Raw genomic sequence first — 18,294 nt, 5'->3', positions numbered from 1 at the left:
TCCCACAGCACACATCAGTATACAGAAATAGTCAGGGCCCAAAAGAGCATACAACAGTGCATGCATAGCCCTTGTCTCCTCATTCATTCAGCAACTGCATATTGAGCATCTACTGTGGGCTATAACCCTGCTAGGCAATGGAGTTGATTTTGCTCGTTTATTTACTACAGGGAAGTAAAGAATAAGATTTGTTTTAACTCAAGTTCTATAAAATTGAAATGTTATTTCTGGCTAACAAAGATATTGTAACAAGTCTTTTGGTATCTCATTGGCTTGTTGCCTATAATTCTCTGTTGGAATACATCTACACATGGATTGGTTTTAAATGGCTTTCAGCAGTTTACTGCTGGGCCATCTGGCCATTTGCTGTCTGTACTCCCAAACTAACTTCCAGTTCTAGAATAATCTGGCTTTTGACACCCTTAGGACTCAGTTATGCCCTGGCATACATTATTGAAGTATTAAATGTGTATAAATGAGGGCATATATTCACAGGTCAGATGATATGTACGATACTTTACAAGATCCCTTGCCAACAAGATGCAAACCCTTAATATAGCTTAGTTATGAAATAATTACATTTTTAAGTTACAAGAATTTTTTGTCTTATGAGAATTCCATTGAATAGTTCCTTTTTCTAGGACATTCATAATATAATTAAAGATACATAATTTCAATTTATATCCAGTTTAGTGTTTAAAGAGATGTTTGTACATTTCTGTGCCTCTGGCCCACAAAAATAATTAATGGAAATTGTAAGTGGGTATAAATTTTTACTAATAGCATCTTCCCATATTTACAAAGCCACTTTTCAAAAAAAAGGATATTTCAAACTGGAAAGTAAAATCCTCCCCTGCCAATAATTTGAACCCAAAATAATGTTCAACAACACATCCAGAAAGAGGACCGTGGACTATTGCCATCTTCACACAAACTAACACACCATCCCCTTAAAAAGTTTAGAAGAGGAAAAGTCTGTCAAAGAATGTTTAAATGTCTAATTTTTCCTTAATTATTTTTTTCTATAAAAGGAGAGATTTGAGTTTGAGTAGACACTCTACAAATATATGCTGGTTACCTAATAGTTTAAGTATCTTAGAATTTAGAAAACTGGTGGGATTTCTCTTTGTTCACCCACCCTTCCTCCCTCCCTTCTTTCCTTCCTTTCAAACCTGAATCCCAACCTCTTTCTACTGACTGCCTTTGATATATCTTTATCTCTTCCTAGGCATACCAAGTAATGCCTAAACATGAATTTGATGTTCCTCTTTACCAAAGTGGAGGAAAAGAGTGAAAACAAGGGAAGGGATATTGAGACTTTAAAAGATAAGAATCCAACATATGTCTAATAGGAGTTCCAAAAGGTAAAACTAGAGAATATATTCAAAGAGATTTCTGCATGAAATTTTCAGAGATTATAAAAATTAAGTATTCTCAAGGTAATTCATGTATTTAGTTTAAAAAGTCAAAGATGATTTAAAAAAAATGTTTTCAATGGAAAGCAAAATTCTCTTGCACCGTACTCCACACCCCCAAGCCCTGTACCCTCTTCAGAGGTTACCACTGACAAAACTTTTCATCCATTATTTTGTGATTTCTTGTTTTTTTTTTAAATGAGATATTATCTGTTAACTCCCTACTGCTGGAAATGATGATTTAGTTAGCTCTCTTGTGATATACACATGTACGTGTACACACACTTTACCTCACCCTGGCCTTCCAATAATTGTATCTCAACTTTTGGTTAAATAAATGTTCTGTGTTTACAGAATTATTGCTATGTTGAATGTGTTCCCTGCCGAGCCCCATTGTGTTCTATGATTAGATTTCCTTTCCTGAATAACTCTTCACTTTTCCTGGAGCTAATTATTGCTTTGACTCTATTAGCTTGGTTTCTGTCACAATCACAAATTCATTCCTGAACTCTGTCATTATCACTGATTCATCTTCTCAGTACAGCTAGTCACATCAGTAAATCTAAAATTTCTGGGTTTTTAACTCGAACACTGCCTTCCCAGAGGCCTCTGTTCTTCTGTTTCTGTGTGTTTGAGTTGCATTTGGGGCCTGGATGTTAACTATGCCCTAGAATCTGTGTGTTTCTCTTCCTTGGTTTACCTTCTCCTTTTAGTGGAGCACTTGTACTAGTATCTCCTCAGGAAGGGGTACATAAGAACTAAAACTTTCTAAGAATTTTAAGGATTTTTAAAGAAATTCTGAAAATGACTGTAGCCTACATCACAGTTCACTGATACTTGACTGAGTCTTAAACTCTCATTAAAAATCATTTCCCTTAAAAGCATGAGGTCACATTTCATGTTTTCTACTTTTTAAACTCCCTCTTGGAGTCTAACTACGGACTATTTCTGACTCCTTGCTTGTGATTTCCCATGCTTTCTTACCAAGAAGATATTAGGACCTTCTATTATCACTTGGTATTTAGAAATTACCCAACAATCCTATTGGCATTGAATTTTTATTCTTGTATTGAATACTCAGCCTCAACAGCACAAGAAATTTTCTTACACTATGTCTTTTACTCTCTCTCTCCCATGTTTTCTCAGCAATCTCTTTAACTCCTATAACTTTAGATCTAATTTTATCTTTTTTATTTCTCATCTTTTTGTTTTTGTTTGTTTTCTTCTGCTTTCTATAAGGTTTTCTCAAGTTTATTTTCCAAACCTTCTATTGATTTTTTTCCCCTCAGTCTTGTTGTTTTTAATTGCTAGCACTCTTTTTTGTCTTGATTGTCCTTTCTTATTGCATCTTGTGCCCCACCCCTAATGGATGCAAAATCTTTTCATTGTGGATATTTACTATAGGTTTTTTGTTTTGTTTGTTTGTTTGTTTTGTTTTAGTTTTCTTCTGTTCTCTACATTGTCTCAGTTTCTTCCATGTTCTCTTTTTCTTCTCAAAGGTATGATGATCCCTGACTGTTTATTCATATTTAAGCACATGATCCTGAAAGATGGTTAGAAGTGTTCTGTTCAGGATGGGCACAGTGGCATATGCCTATAATTCTAGGCTTAGGAGGCTGAGGCAGGAGGATCACAAGTTCAAAGCCAGCCTCAGCAACTTAGTGAGGCCCTGTATCTAAATAAAATATAAAAGGGGATGGGAATGTAGCTCAGAGGTTAAGCACCCCTGGATTCAATTCCTGGCACAAAAAAAAAAAAAAAAAAAAAAAAAAAAAAAGGCTTGTTGACTAGTGACTTTTTTCATAAGACAGGCAAACAGATTTGATTGTTTTGTGTGGCTGTACCCAGAGAATGTCTCCTGTAATCTCCTGGAACAGGTATCTCCAGCTTTTTGGTAACCACAGGGGCACTTCATGTCACTCACCCTACCTTTGGTCTTGCCTGGTCTCTGGTTCAATCCTGAAGGAGTCTTTCTACTGTTGAGGTGGAACAGGGGAAAAGTTGTTTCCTGGCTGCATGGGTTTGGGGAGCTTATCAAGGGAGTTGATATCACTTTATACAGAATGGCTAACAATCCTTTTTCTGTTGTGCTGTGCAACTCTGTCTCCAAAGGAACATGGAGTGACCAATGCCTGAGTCTTTAAGAGTTTCTGTGCAACCCATGAGCTCATTAGATAACACCACACACACACACACACACACACATACAGAAAATCATATGTCCTTATAGACACAGTTGTCCTCTTCTCTGTTCAAACACCATTCAGCCATCTGCTTTTTATTTTCTGAAATTTGATTGACATTTCTGTTCTTTTGGCCTCTTTTATAGTTTTTTTCTTTGTCCTTGTGTCTCTGCCTTTAAAAAATAAAATATCCCCATCATTTTTTTATTGTGTATTCAGAAGATGGAGGGGGTTAAACCTCATTGTTCACTCTGCCACATTTGCCCCAGTCTGTTCTTCAAACTGCAGCCAGGGTTTATTTGGACTCAATCTGACCTTAAACTTCTCAAAGAGCTACAAGCCCCTGTTCTCTTTGATCATTAAGAGCCGAAAGAACTCTCCCCACTTATTTTCTAGCTCATTTCTTAGCTCTCATCCTCTGTCCCTCCCTGTTATATCTTCCCACCTGTCTTTCACTCAATATTGTGGTCATATTTTGCTTTTTACCTCTGGACCATCTTCTTTAATGTCCTGGGCTTTTGAACATGCAATTACTCTTAGCATAACTCTGTAAGTTAGCTTTGTATTATACAATAAAATACCTGAAGCAACTTACTTATAAAGCGAAAAGTTTTACTTAGCTCTGTGGTGCTAGCTGTCTCTCTTCAGACCTGGGTTCTCATATCCTAACGTCTACTTCTTCCCTGACCAGGGCATCATCCACATGTTGTGTTGCTCCATGAGAGCATCTGGATATTTTGCCAGGCATATTGTTGGAACTCAAATTATCGTTGAATGCTAAATAGATGGGGGTTTTGTTGTTATTTGTTTGTTTGTTTTCCTCTGAGCCTTTTTCACTCAAAGATTTCAACTAATATTTAAAGACTATCTTACCTTCAAGCCTTATTTATATTCTTATAGTAGCCCAGCACGTCAGATATTTCAAATTTATCCATATGTTGTATTTTTGCCCCCCTTTTGGGAAACTCAGAAATACTGGAAAGTATAGAAAATCCAAAGTGGAAGTGTTTGTACACTCACTTTGCACACTCAAGGTTTTATTTCAAATGTAAATCAGCAAAATTATATTTCTTATTTCTGAATAAGGCTGGTTCCTGTCACTTAAAAATTAGACAGCAATGTAATCAGAACTTGAAGTGAATCAGTACTTGAGTTTATGGCATTTAATATGTAAGCAAATAGAAAAGGTGATTGTACTGGAAGTTGGCTCTCTTGATAACTTAGGGTTATAGATAGGCATCAAAATTCCAGTCTTTTTTTTTTCCTTTTTAATTTACCTATCTATTACTGCTTCAGAAATCTGGAAAATAGTGTTGTGGAGTTCCTGGTTTTTAGGTTTTTTTTTTTTTCCTGGTTTATGAGTTTTAAGAAGGGAAAAGATGGAAACTTTGAGAAAAATGAAGATGTATAAGAGGAGGAAAAGTACAAGGTAGGAAAAAATAATGTAAGAAAAAAGTAATCTAAAAGGAGAAATATAAGAAATATGTTTGATTTATTAACATTGTGTCTTTTAGCAATTAATGTGCCTTTATCATGAATACAAATCTTCGATTAGTTTACAAATGAAAGGCTATACTGTGAGAAGTGCCCACCTTAAATGGATGGCTGAAGTATAACTATAAGAAGTAACAAGAAAAATACATCTCAAAGTAGGTTCTGGCTTATGAAGTAGACTTCATTATGAAAGGGTTAAAATGTTGAGAGTCTCTTTAATAACACTGAAATATAATGAAGATCTTCATCATTATTATCAGTGGTAAAAATAGTAGTCAGTATTAACTAGTTTTTATTATATGCCATGTAACATAGAAATTTAATTCTTTAAGACCATATTATCATTTTATCATTTCCATATAACAGAAAAGATTTTCTTTCCAAAGCAGATTAAAAAAGCAGAACCCTAAACTTGAATCCTTATAACATTCCTCAAGCCCTGCTTTTCATTTTTTTTTTTTTTAATAATGGGGATTGAAGGAACCCAGGGGCACTTTACCACTGAGCCACATCCTCAGTCCTTTTTGTTTTTGTTTTGTTTTGTTTTGTTTTGTTTTTGTACCAGGGATTAAACCCAAGGGCACTTAACCACTGAGCCAAATCCCAGACTTTTTTATTTTTAATTTAGAGATAGGGTCTCACTAGGTTGCTTACAGCCTCACTAAGTTGTTGAGGCTGGCTTTAAACCTGTGATGCTCCTGTCTCAGCTCCCAAGAAGCTGCTGGAGTTACAGGTGTGCACCACTATACCCAGCCCCAGTCCTTTCTATTTTCATTTTGAGGCTGGGTCTTCTTATATTGCTGAGGCCATCCCAAACTTTCAATTCCCCTGCCCTCGGCCTCATGAGTTGCAGGGATTATAGGAATGTGCTACCATCTCTGATTCCTGCTTCACTCTTCATGTAATTTTGCCTATTAATAATAAGATAGTCATTGGATTTGATAGATGTTTGAATCACCTTCTGTGAGAAATCTAGGGCTGGCCTCGTCCCCGTTGAATAGGGGAGAAAACTTGGGCCTAGAGAGATTAAGTGACTTTATTCACAACCAAACTAATTTTTAGTAAAAATTGCTTTCCTAAAATTCAGCTCTCTATTCTTTTCTATTTTAGTGGTTTTGTTGTTGTTGTTGTTTGTTTCTTAAGAAACATTTTGGCTTCAGAATAAAATTTGCAAACATTTTCTACTTTTTATTCCCCAATTCTTGCATCAGTTTAGATAACCAGCTTACTTTTGTCTTACTATAATCTCTATTTTGTCACTACCAACATAGATGCAGTACCTGGTATTCCATTATTTTCCTGATACTCTTTTTGAGGACTTTTGACCCTTATTTTTTCTACCACAGTATCTAATAAAGTCATGCCATCCTCCAAAGGAGACTGTCTAGTTGGAAACACTGACCTAGGGGAATTCTCAAGTGCGTTTGGAAGGAAGAAAGTCATCCATTCTTCAGACCATACATTTTCCCATCCACATGATTGGAGACCATGTTAGAGTTGCATCAGTGCTTTCTTAGTGCTATAGGAAATGAAAGTTTCCCAAAGTAGAAGGAATACTTACTTTCTAAGAAAGTAGATATACATGTGCTTTTTTTTTTCTTCACCTTGTGGTGGTATTGGTATTAATGTAAGAAAGAAACAACCTAAAAGGAGAACCCAGGGCCTTGTGCATGTTAAGCAAGTGCTCTGAGCTACATCCCCAACCCCATATATATATGCAAAACAGCTCCTTCCTCTTGCTTGAAAGAGATTGCTTCAAATCCATATTAGGGAAATTTTTTTATCCCTATGTATGTACCATAGTTAAATTAAGTGAGGTGACTAGATAGATACACTTAAAACTTGGCTTCTGAATCTTAAATAGAAAAATGTGATGAGCAAATTATGAAGTTTGAAAAAAGTTTATTAGAGTGATAAAATCAGAAAATGCATCTTAATTTTAAAATGGTATGGATAATTTGCAATTTCAGGGTTAAGGAGACCAAAGTAAGCATTATGGAATGTCACTACACACATAGTAAACCCTTACAGCACAATCCCTTGCACATAGAAGGAGTTTAAATATTTGTTGAATGAATATTTTTGACTGATTCAACACAGGGACTTACCACCACCTAAGTATGGATCTTACATGGAGGAGCAAAGGAATGAAAAGGCTGCCAAAAAACCCATGATGACCATGGGACATAGAGGGGTAACATGGGCAGTTAGAAAGTAGTGTAAGGACCTTAAGGAAATGGCCGTAGAGTCTGCTTAAAAGTGAATATAGAGGGCAGGGGATATAGCTCAGTTGATAGAGTGCTTGCCTAGCATGCACAAGGCCCTGTGTTCAATACCCAGCACCACAGGGGAAAAAAAAGTGGATATAGAAAAATAGATTCCCTCTTTGCAGTTTAGCTATGGCTTTGCCTGACTATGTCAAATTATTAGAGTAAAACATACATAAAACAGAGAGTTTAGTTATGGCCTTGGAGGATTTGGGCAGGGGATGGGGGAATGGGAATTGTGAGAAGTGAATGTTAGCAAGAGTGGCTCTAAGTGTGGTAAACATTTACTTTAGCAGTATGCAAGGTAGGTTGTTTTCATACATTCATGGATACTGTTTTTCTATGTGGGAGGAGGACACCCTAATGGAATTTTATAAAATTGAATAAAATAAACTGTTCATATAAATAGGCAGTAAAATTAGCAATGTATACAATCCAAAAACCCTTGAAATTAAGAGAGAATTGGGAACTAAAGCATAATTGTTTAAGATGAATAATACTAACCACATACACGGTGTTGCTAGAAGAGGTCTTTAAAATGGAGGAGAGGAAGCCATAGCTTCTCTTTTTAAGGATCATCAATGGAAAATTCTGTCTTTACCTAAGTACCTCATCTCTGACACAAGATATGGCTAATAAGGCCAGTCTGAAAACCACAGATTTTTTTTTCATTTTAGCATGCATTTCTCTGGCCAGTAAGTAGAGGTTTCTTCCTAATTTTCACTGTAGCTAATTCCTATGGATCCTGTTTTCTTATCTTGTCACAAATAGTTAATTGTGTAAGGAAGACATGCTTGTCTACTATTCTCTCATAGATTGCTGTCAACATTGCATGTTGGATTTGAAAATTTGTGCCATGGAAGCCAAATTTGTTTCAGGCACCAAACACTAAACATTGAAATGACACTGCCTACCCAGCCACAGTGGCATTGTATGTCTTTTCGTCCAAATCATTTGTGCTGGGTGCATGTAACTTGTGATTGGATCATCTATGACTTGAGTTATTCCAAAAATGCTCCGCCAGGGAGTTCTTATTGAAACTGCCTTCACAGGCATGTGCCACCAGTTCAGTGAACCATCACCAGTGAGGAAGAGCATGAAGCTCTCCTCCAACCATCCAACCAAGCATTAGTCAATCTTTTTGTTTAATGTTTTCCAAATATCTTTTTGTTGAATGTTTTCCAAATATCTAGTTTTAATTATGATGGATTTCCTTGCTTGCAGTTCCTTTATTTTAGTAGTATGGCAGGAGGTATGGTGAGTGTGTGCATATGCATTTGAATGTTATATCAAGATTTTTATTTTCATATTTTATAGGTTTATATAAATCTGCTTACCATATAATTGATATATTAGACACATGTGGTCTAACATGATTTTTTAATTATCTTTGCTATTTGCTTATGTGGCTGAATTCTAAAAATGTTAATTTTGCAATTAATTTCCAACACATTGTTTGGTAACAATGAATAGTTTTTGTTATAAGTCACCCAAGGCCTTAGATCACTGAACTGGCTGAATGTGTCTTTCCAGTAAGTTTTGGAAACATTTATTTTTGATTCCTGTTTCATTTCTCCTTAAGTTGGTTTTTGTTCAGGAATCCATAGAAATCACTTTTTTAAAAAGTGGCTTATATTTTTCTATCACCTATATTATCCTTGAACCATATCTTCTTCTGACTCTCCCCCAACCCCCATGGGTTTTCCTGATTTCTTTCAGACTTGTTTTTGTCTACTACTGTGTCACATTGGTGTATGGCCTCTGATTTGCATTCATTGTTTTCTCATGAGAATGCATTTTCCCATTCCTTCCTCCATCTCTGCCACATACAATGTGCCACCACCCATCTGCCCCATGCCTTTCATACCCTGGCTGTGTATCTCCTCCAATCTCAGGTAGCACTTCTCAAAGTATCCTTTATGGACACTCTTCAGGTACCTTAGAGAGGTTTCATGTTCCATAAATATTCAATAAATATTTATTAATGTACAGAAGCATGAATGAAGGAGCATGTTTATAGCATACTATAGCATATTATTCAAAAAGTTCTATAATGAAGAATTTTATGTAATTTTATGTAATCCAGCATTTTCTGCACTTATATTCCTAAAAAGCATTCTGTGGTACAATACCTACATGTGCCTGTGGAATTAGTGTTGCACAAATACATCTTGCAGAACTCTGGCCTGAAAGATAACAATGCAGTGGTCACACTACATACTCCTCCCTGCATGAAACCTTAGCTCTCTCTAGATCTGCTGAGCTTCATAGGCTTCCTCTTTCCTTGCCTGCTGCATATACAGGAGACCAGTTTCCTTATTTCAGTTGCTCACACCCTCCTGTTTCTTCATTGACTCAGATATGAGATAACATTTGATCAACTACATTGCTCTCTTTCTCTTTAATCATCTGCCAATTTGCATCATTTTAAAATCACTTGCTGTCTTCCAAATCAGTTTTAAGAAGAAAGGTTATTGATAATCTCTGTCTTCTCGACTTTTATCCACGAGCATTTATTTACTCATTTATGTATGAGGTTCTGTAGGTTGAACCTACTATACTAAGTGCTTAAAATCTCTCAGAAAGGCAATTGTGAACGTGTATCCTGCCATGAATACATTTCGGCCATGGCATTCTCATCAGCTACACCTGAATCAATGTGGATGTCTAGTTGTCTTTCCTTGCTTTAAAATCCAAGTGCCTTCCTCTTAACTACCTCTGTTAATTGACCACGTATACTCTAGTCTCTCAACTTCAGCAGAAATAAGCTAAAGTGGTGAAGGAATTTCCTTACCATTTATCTTAGCATCATTTAAAACTTGTCTCAAATCTAGTATTTTCCTGGCTGATCTAATAAGCCATTTGGCCATTTCTATAAAGTCCAGCTCCAGATTTGTGTGTGTGGACATTCAGGGGGTGGAATGGAATGATGTAAATGTAAGACAAGAAAACACTAGTCTAAGCTATGACTCTTTTCTCCCTTTGATACTGGGATTGAACCTTGGGGTGCTCTACCACTGAACCACATGCCCCAGCCTTTTTTTTTTCTCCCTTAAGACAAGGTCCTCAATCAGTTGGCCAGTCTAGCCTAGAACCTGCACCTCCTCCAATCTCAGGTAGCACTTTCCAAAGTATCCTTTATGGACACTCTAAGGTACCTCTTTGGAGAGGTTTCATGTGCCATAAATATTCAATAAATATTTATTGAATGTACAGAAGCAGGAGATTTAGCCTCCCAAGTAGCTAGGATAACAGGTGCGTGCCACTGTGCCTGGCCCAGCCGTGTCCTTAAACATTGCCAACACACTGCTGGGGGCTTGTGGAAGTATCTCTGGACCATTATTGGGGACCATCAGTTGGGAGGACGTGTCTGAAAGGAAGCCTCTCCTCCTGGTTAGAAGGGAACATCTTTCTGTTTTTTATATTGGATAATGTTTGGGAAAAGTTGAAGGTGAGGTCTCCTGGGTAGTATTAGATTGTAAATGACTTTTGGTGATCAGAATGGTCCCAAAAGTTGAAACAGGTTCTAATAGTGCTTCTGAGAGGCTCAGAAACTGGAAGAGGTCCTCTAAGAATAAAATGGGCAGTAATGTTTCTTTAAGAAAAGTAGGGAATTGGTGAATGGCACAGGTGACATTGTCCCTAAAAAGCAACCCACTACTTTCCTTTCTCTTATCACTCTTATAATCCCTACTCCAGCCCTTTTCTCTTCTCATTAGCACCTCCACCAGAGTTGGAGCTGGGGGAGACAGAAGTATTCAGACATGCACCTACTGCATAGGCACTTCACTGAGTTAATGCCAGGACAGTGCTATCATTCTGTCCAGTTCTGTAGAAAAGCCAGCTTTCACCTCATCACTTAGGTATGATTTTCTTTTTTAGCAGAGAACAGTTTATTGCCAGGCTTCTCTTAACTGTACATTATAAATAGTGTCTGATTAAAAATGTTCTGGATGAGTTAATTAGTGTGGTGACTATTATTAAGCAAACTGCTTGTTAGCATTATGCCTATTTGATCTTGGTATTGATGCGAAGTAATTGACCATAGAGCTACATTTAGAAAAGCCGAAATAAAGTTTTTTTGATTTCTATTATGGCAATAAATTGTTTGTATTAAACATGTCTATGAAAATATGAGTTTCATGGAACAGAGGATCAGAATAGACTTTGTGTGGGATGTCGAATAAGGGTTGTTTTGTTTTTAGAAATATTAATACATTTGTCCAGCCTCCTTCAAGGCCAGTTCTATTGAAATAAAGTACTAAATAAACTGTTTCGGTTTCTGTCTTCATTGTTGCTGTGGAGTATATGAAAACTGAAGTGTTTTTAACTTCCCACAACTAAAGGAGATATCCTGTTAGATTCAGCTAATTGCCTAAATACTTTTTTTGGTGACAATCACTATAATAAATAGACTATTAAAGAAAAAATATGAAAAGATACTATAAACAAGGGAAACATAGCTTGCAACTATCTTCTTTCAAGTACTGGATTGTTATCTATATTATTTATTGGTATTTTGTCCAGTTCCATTATTAAGTTTCCCTAGCCATACTATTTCCATAGGGAATTAATTCCATGGGCTAATAAATTATACCGTCAGGGAGTTTTTCTTGAAATTCAGCTTAAATTTTCCCATTCTTAATTTCATCTCATTACTCCTAGTTATACCCCCTTGTACCAGGCTAAGTAATTATTCTTTTTCCTTGGAGACTCCTATTATATACCCCTCTAGTTGTCACTTCACCAGGCTATTCATATTTAGCTCCTTTAATCTGTCCTCATAAATCAATTCTTCCGTTGCCTTAATCATCATTATTGCTCTTCTAAGAACTCTCTAATTTTCAAACAGATCCAGTTCTCAGGTGCCCCCGATGGAATCAGCATTCACTCAGTGTTCTGTTCTACAGACACCGTCTTCCTTTCCTCTTCAACACGATCCAGAACAAGGGGCATCAACTTGCTGAGTGAAATCAGCACTTGTCAAACTTGGGGAGGATCTAAGTGGTGTTTTTCCTGTGGCCTACCTGCTTTCAAGGTTTATTCTGATTTTTTTCAATTTCATTGGATCTATAAGCTGTTTTGATTCCTGTTCCTATTTATATTCCACATCCTTCCATGTCCTCATTTGCTACTACCTATTAAGTCAGTCATCTGCAGTCTGTGTTAACCTGGGATTCTCGTCATCCTTGAGAACACTTAGGAAACGTGTTGAATAAAAGCAGAGCTAAAAAGTAAAAAAAAAAAAAAAAAAAAAAAAAAAAAAAAGCAGGGCTAGCACCTTGCCCACAGCTAGATTCCCTGTCAGTCCTCAGTTTCCATTGTTTACAACCCTTCAGCCAATCCCCAGTCTCTTTTAATTTGCAGTTTTGCTTATATGCTGTCCAATACAAATGGATTTGTATGATGGGTCATGGTACTGCTTTCTAAAATGAAGATATGTTGTCTCACTGCCCATTGATTTTTTTTTCTTCATTGTGAATCCTTATGGACTAACTTTGTAATTCTGTTAAAAATCCATTTTAAGCTTGCTTGGCATTCTTTATCTAACAAACAAATAGGTTACTTTGCTTGTTTCACATTGTTTTCCAGGTATGTACAAATGTTTCTTCTCTTACCATTTGTCCTGTTTGTTTGGCAGAAGGTGAAGGTGTTGTCATTGTCATTTTTTTAAAGTTTACTGTGGTAATCAATTAGAACTTGGGGAAGTTGTTTTTTTTTAGTTCTTTAGGCCCCCCTCCATATTTTCAGTATTTTTAATTTATTTCAGAAAGAAATCTCCTGTAATAATTTTGGACCTGTGATATCAAAAACTGCAATCTGTAAATGTCCATTTTATTTTTAATTTTTATTTTTTTATTAAGTCCAGGTCTCACTATATTGCCTAGATTAGCTTCAAATTCCTAGGCTCAAGGGATCCTCTTGACTCAGCCTCCCAAGTATCTAGGACTATGAGCATGCAGCCCCACATCCAATATTCTTCCCATTTTAAATCAAGAGTTTATTATTTTATTATGGCATATTTAAGATTAGTGCCATTTTATATTTTATTTATTTGTATACAAGCATCTATTGCTGAGGGTTTGTATATATTTAGATGATTTTTTCTCCAACTATTTGAAATCAGAATAGATGTTAAAAGTGTTTTATAAAACAAGTGTAGAAACTCCTAGGCAAGCTTTCTGAATCTGGAATGTACATAGCATACTACATGCAGCCAATGACTTTGTGTCCACCTCACCTGATTCTACACTGTTCCCTAGTCTTACCCATCAGCAGTCCTTTCAGCCTAGTTAACACCCTCTCCTCATAAACACAGTAACTGATCTCAGTTGGCATCTTCAACCCTATTTCTACCTGTATTCACCTTAATTCAAGTGAACACCTGACCCAGGGCTTTAATGACACTCCTGACTTTCCACATCTTCCAACTGAAACTTTCTTTCTTTCTTTGCATCATTTTTCTCTTTTCCAGCTTTCAAGAAAGCTAGGTTTATTCTTTTACAAGACCCCACATTTCCCCATACATACCATTAACCACAAACATTACATTTTTCTACTTCCATCTTGCAAGGCTTTTCTTTCTCTTCCCCAGAAGAGAAAAGCTTCCTTCCCTAGAGATGTCCCCAAAGTGAATATCCCTAAGTTCTCCTATCCCATTTTAAAAAGTTCACCTTTGCATCCCCACCCTTCTTGCCTTATTCCCTTTCTCTGACTCTCTTTCATACAAAAACCCTAATCTCTTGAAGGGTTTTAGCCAGTGCCACTCCACAGGGACTCCCCTGGAGTAGCCACATGATCTGGGACAGAATTCTTGCTGGAGTATGCTTCAGGGTTCTCACACACCTTTTTATACATTCTTTGAACGCTCTTGATTCATTTCCACAGTGTGATAATAACTCCCAAATTCTCTTGCAGCTCTTCCAAATGTTGCTTATTAGTCTCTTTTTATGGTTTTTCTTTCTGACCTGGCTGCTAAATGCACATATTCTCCTTGACGTCACTTAGCAACCCAAGAGAAGCAATCTCCACATGGACCTGAGGGGGCCCTGGGTTGCCTGACCTGGCCTACCACCCCAGGCTTCCAGCCCATTCTTTTTAGGTTGCCTATTATTCCCAGAACAGTTATGTGCCTGCACATAATTTCCTTTAATCCCTCTGGTCCCTCAATCCAGAACTTCCCCAATTTGCAAAATCCTTCAGTCAAATCCCTTTTAATCTTTTACTGACCCCCAACTCAGGATGAATCTCCTGTTCCCCTCAGGTTAAAAAAAAAAAAAAATGAAGTGTCCATTGTGCATCTCGTGTGTTCCAACATAGGTTAGTTGGGTATTCACATATCTCTCTTCAACTCTGTTCATGCATTCTTGGTTTATTCCTCATTTTATGGAGACCCCTTTGAGGTAGATCCTGTATTTGTTATGTATGACTCACAGATTTTAGGCTATAGTAGAATTTTTAAGATTTCATTTTATTTACATTCTTTTATCAATAAGCAGATATTGAACTCTGAATCCAGACAAAGCATTCTGGAGGGATGCAGGAGAAATGAAAATGGAAAAGATATTAGAATATACTTCAAGAAATATCAGCCAGGGTCAGTTTAATAGTATTTACTGTACAACAATAGTATTACCGTAATACAACAATATTACTGTACAAGCACTGCACAATGTCTGGCCTCATAGGTGGTAAAGAATACAGAACAGTAATGTGAGCAGAAATGGCGAGAGTTAACCAAGGAAGTTTCCAACATTTATGTAGGACAATGAACAAGCAAGTTGAAACCCAGTGCTGAGCTATGTGGTGACTGGAAGACAAAAAATGAAAATCCAGAAAGATGAGTGACGGAGGAGTAACAGTCTCTGTGATCTTGTATTTTATGTATGGGCAGTGTAGGTTTCATAGCCGCAGAAACTCTTTGGAAACCATTCAAATACAGTCTAGTTCAATTTGAAACCTTTGATTCTTTTCTTGGTAGCACATACTTGTTGCTCTTTTTCTAGAAAATTTTTTTTATATTGGTTTTATCTTTTTCAGTTTTATACATAATCATCATGTCCTTACAGGAAGGTAAGGGACAAATCTTACTTTTTTTTTTTTTTCACTAAAAGCATATTGCATTCCCTTTTTGTAACAGATTCATGCCCAAGCACAAAATAACCCATTTAAAGAGGATGCTCAGCCTTAAAGGAAATGGCGATTCTGCTCCATCCATGGCCTGTCCTTCCCAACAGGAGCAAGGAGATTCTGAGAATTTGCTGGAGAATTTTAATTCAGAGTATAATGAACACTTTGACTTTGATACTGTACAAGAAAACCTGGATGACTCATCGATGCAAGAGCCAGACTTGAGACAATCCAACTGGTCTGATGATTCAAGCTCTCATTGTGGGGAAAATGAACAAAATCTGACTCTTAATACCTGTGACACTCTGCGAGGAATTGATGATCAGCAGAGACCACTCCACATTGTTTGGCCTCATAGATGGTAAGTCAAGACATGCCAATTTAGTAAGTTGTAGAACTAGTAATAGAATATATATTTTGATGATTAATTTATTAATTCGTTGACTTTATACCTTTAGAAAAATCATTTTAACATAGTAGTACTAGTAATATAGTGGCAACATGCTACTACTCAAGATCTTTACATTAATGATTGTGTGTTTAGATTAAATTTGAATTACAGACAATTGTTTGCAATGATTTGCTCAATTAACAATAGTAGCCAGACACTTCTAGGAAATTGAATTTTGTTCAAGAAGTTTCAAAGTATCAACATATAAGAATAGGATACCATTTTATATAAACCCACACGCAACGTTGTCACAGCACTGTTTCATTTGTATACATTGATAAAGCAGTATTACTGTTAAGACAAGAACAATTTCCATTATTTACCACTACTTTGACCAGTTTCAACTGGATGGCTTTGTTTTACTTGTCATAATAAATCAGTACACTTGAAACAGTTTCCTTTCTTCCAAATGCTTCTGTATTTTGCTAAGCAAAATACTGTCTTTCCGAATCTTTTCTAAACAGAGGAAAATCAACTGCAACATATAATCCCACCAAATATAAACTCATAAACTTAACCATGGCTTCTATAAATTAGGATTTAAGGAGGTAAAATGTCCTGATAATCTTCTGGTATTAGGCATGAACATTTTAATCTAGTTTTTATTCCTCCCAGTTAGTTTAATCTGCGTGTGGCCTGATTAGAGTTCTCTTCCCCCACAGATTATGGTCTCTTTATTGCAGCGTTGCTGGGCTGATCATTAGGTCCGATTTTCTGAGAGCAACTGTTTGCAGGTGAATTAATAAGCACAGCACACCGGCCGGCCAAAGCGCCTTTGCCGAGGATTTGACTTCCAGCACATTAAAACTCCAGAAGCTCTCCCGGTTGATCTGCAGCATCTGGTACCTAAAGGGATTTTTGTCTTTGATTCTAAATGTATGAACATAAAATTTAGGCATTGAAAGTTGATGTGGAATGAGTTTTTGGATTTGTTTTTTCCTCATCACACTTCCCGCATACCCCCTCTAAGGGAATAACGTTTATTTGGAAATCATATTTTACTTAGAATGTAACAGTGTTCTGTATTCTTTTGTGTTAGTTTAAAATGCACTGGGTGTGGATGAGATTAACCTGTTTCAAGGTAAAATGCATGACCTCGTTCACTCCCTTCAGAACAGCCTGTTCTTTTATTACACCAATCTTTAGTTGTCTCTGAAAAGAATATTTATTGCAAGAAAATCAGTTCTAAAAAGTTTGGTTCTGGATTATCATAAAAAATGCTAGATTAAATCATTTCTAGACTGCTTTTACAAAACAGCAATATAGAGGAAAGAGTGAGAGAACCATGTTATTCAATACTTTGCACAAAATAAGACAGAGCTATGTTAATAAAATTAACAATATTAAATTGAATAATTCCCTCTCTTCCTTTGTATATTTTTGCTTTAATTTAATTTAATTGCCTAAAGTTAGTTGCTTAAAGAGATGCAGCATTATGTTTGTGCACATTCTTATTGTTAAAGCTAAATTATTTTTAATTTGGAGAAGAGGGAAAAAAGCCGCATCAGCAAGAGTAAATGCCAAAATATAAAAGTAACACATTCATCCTTACGGGTAATATAGTAGAACATTGGAAACTTGGAGGTTGCCAGACACATAGCTAACATTAGGGCTAATTTTGAAAATCTAGCGTGCAGTCAATTTTACTGATGCCTGGGGACATACAAGGTAGAAGCTGACAAGAGAACTAATTTTGTTTGGGTTATTTACTGCTATGCATCATCCGCGGGTTCCCGCCTGACACACAGCTATATGAAGGGGGATATTATCACACACTAAAAATTTATGTTGACATTCGATATTTGTTCAATATGTCAGCAGTATTACTTTCATAATCAAAAGAGTAAGAAAAAGAGAAAAGAAAAGCACTTTATGCTCATATAGATATATCTTTTTAATAACAGTCTATAAGGTTAATATAGTTTACCTTTGAGAGTATACAATGAAAACAAGCAGGGTTAGGAGGGGAAATGACAGAAAGCATCAACCCGAGCTGTTTGTTTGCCATTACCTAAGCGAGCCATGTCAGCTCTCTGGCCCGCGTCTGATAGCTATTTGTTGTACAGAGAGCACAGCATAAAAAAAATATCAAACTCTTAATACTATTGTGTGCCCATAACCATCTGTCACTGCTAGCCTGGAGATGAGAGGAAGATTACGAGGAATAAACACTGAGCCGCCGAGCATTGGTAAAGCCTTCGGGCAAAAAACTCTTGTGGGGACATCAAAGACATTCTAATTCCGAGGCAGTCAAGGATTACAGTGTGTAACCTGTGCTGACAACAGATAAATGACTGGCAATATTGTGCCAGAGCTGTTGGGTCCTGCATGGAGTACTGATGATGATGATGATG

At 36.5% G+C, this 18,294-nt stretch overlaps 1 protein-coding gene across 3 annotated transcripts in view; it reads left to right on the top strand.

Moving 5' to 3' along the window:
- The window catches only part of Qtman (queuosine-tRNA mannosyltransferase), a 361,215-nt gene that overhangs the window by 277,525 nt on the left and 65,396 nt on the right, over positions 1-18,294 (top strand). For all 3 annotated transcript variants that reach the window (XM_077802465.1, XM_077802464.1, XM_026389045.2), the window contains one exon: positions 15,500-15,850. In XM_077802465.1, the coding sequence (XP_077658591.1) occupies positions 15,500-15,850 (351 nt within the window). The remainder of the gene's footprint in view (positions 1-15,499; positions 15,851-18,294) is intronic.

Source organism: Urocitellus parryii, chromosome 1 (assembly GCF_045843805.1).
Source record: "Urocitellus parryii isolate mUroPar1 chromosome 1, mUroPar1.hap1, whole genome shotgun sequence".
Lineage (NCBI taxonomy): Eukaryota > Metazoa > Chordata > Mammalia > Rodentia > Sciuridae > Urocitellus > Urocitellus parryii.
The sequence above is the reverse complement of the archived record's forward strand: the minus strand, read 5'-3'. Positions and strand labels throughout refer to the sequence as shown.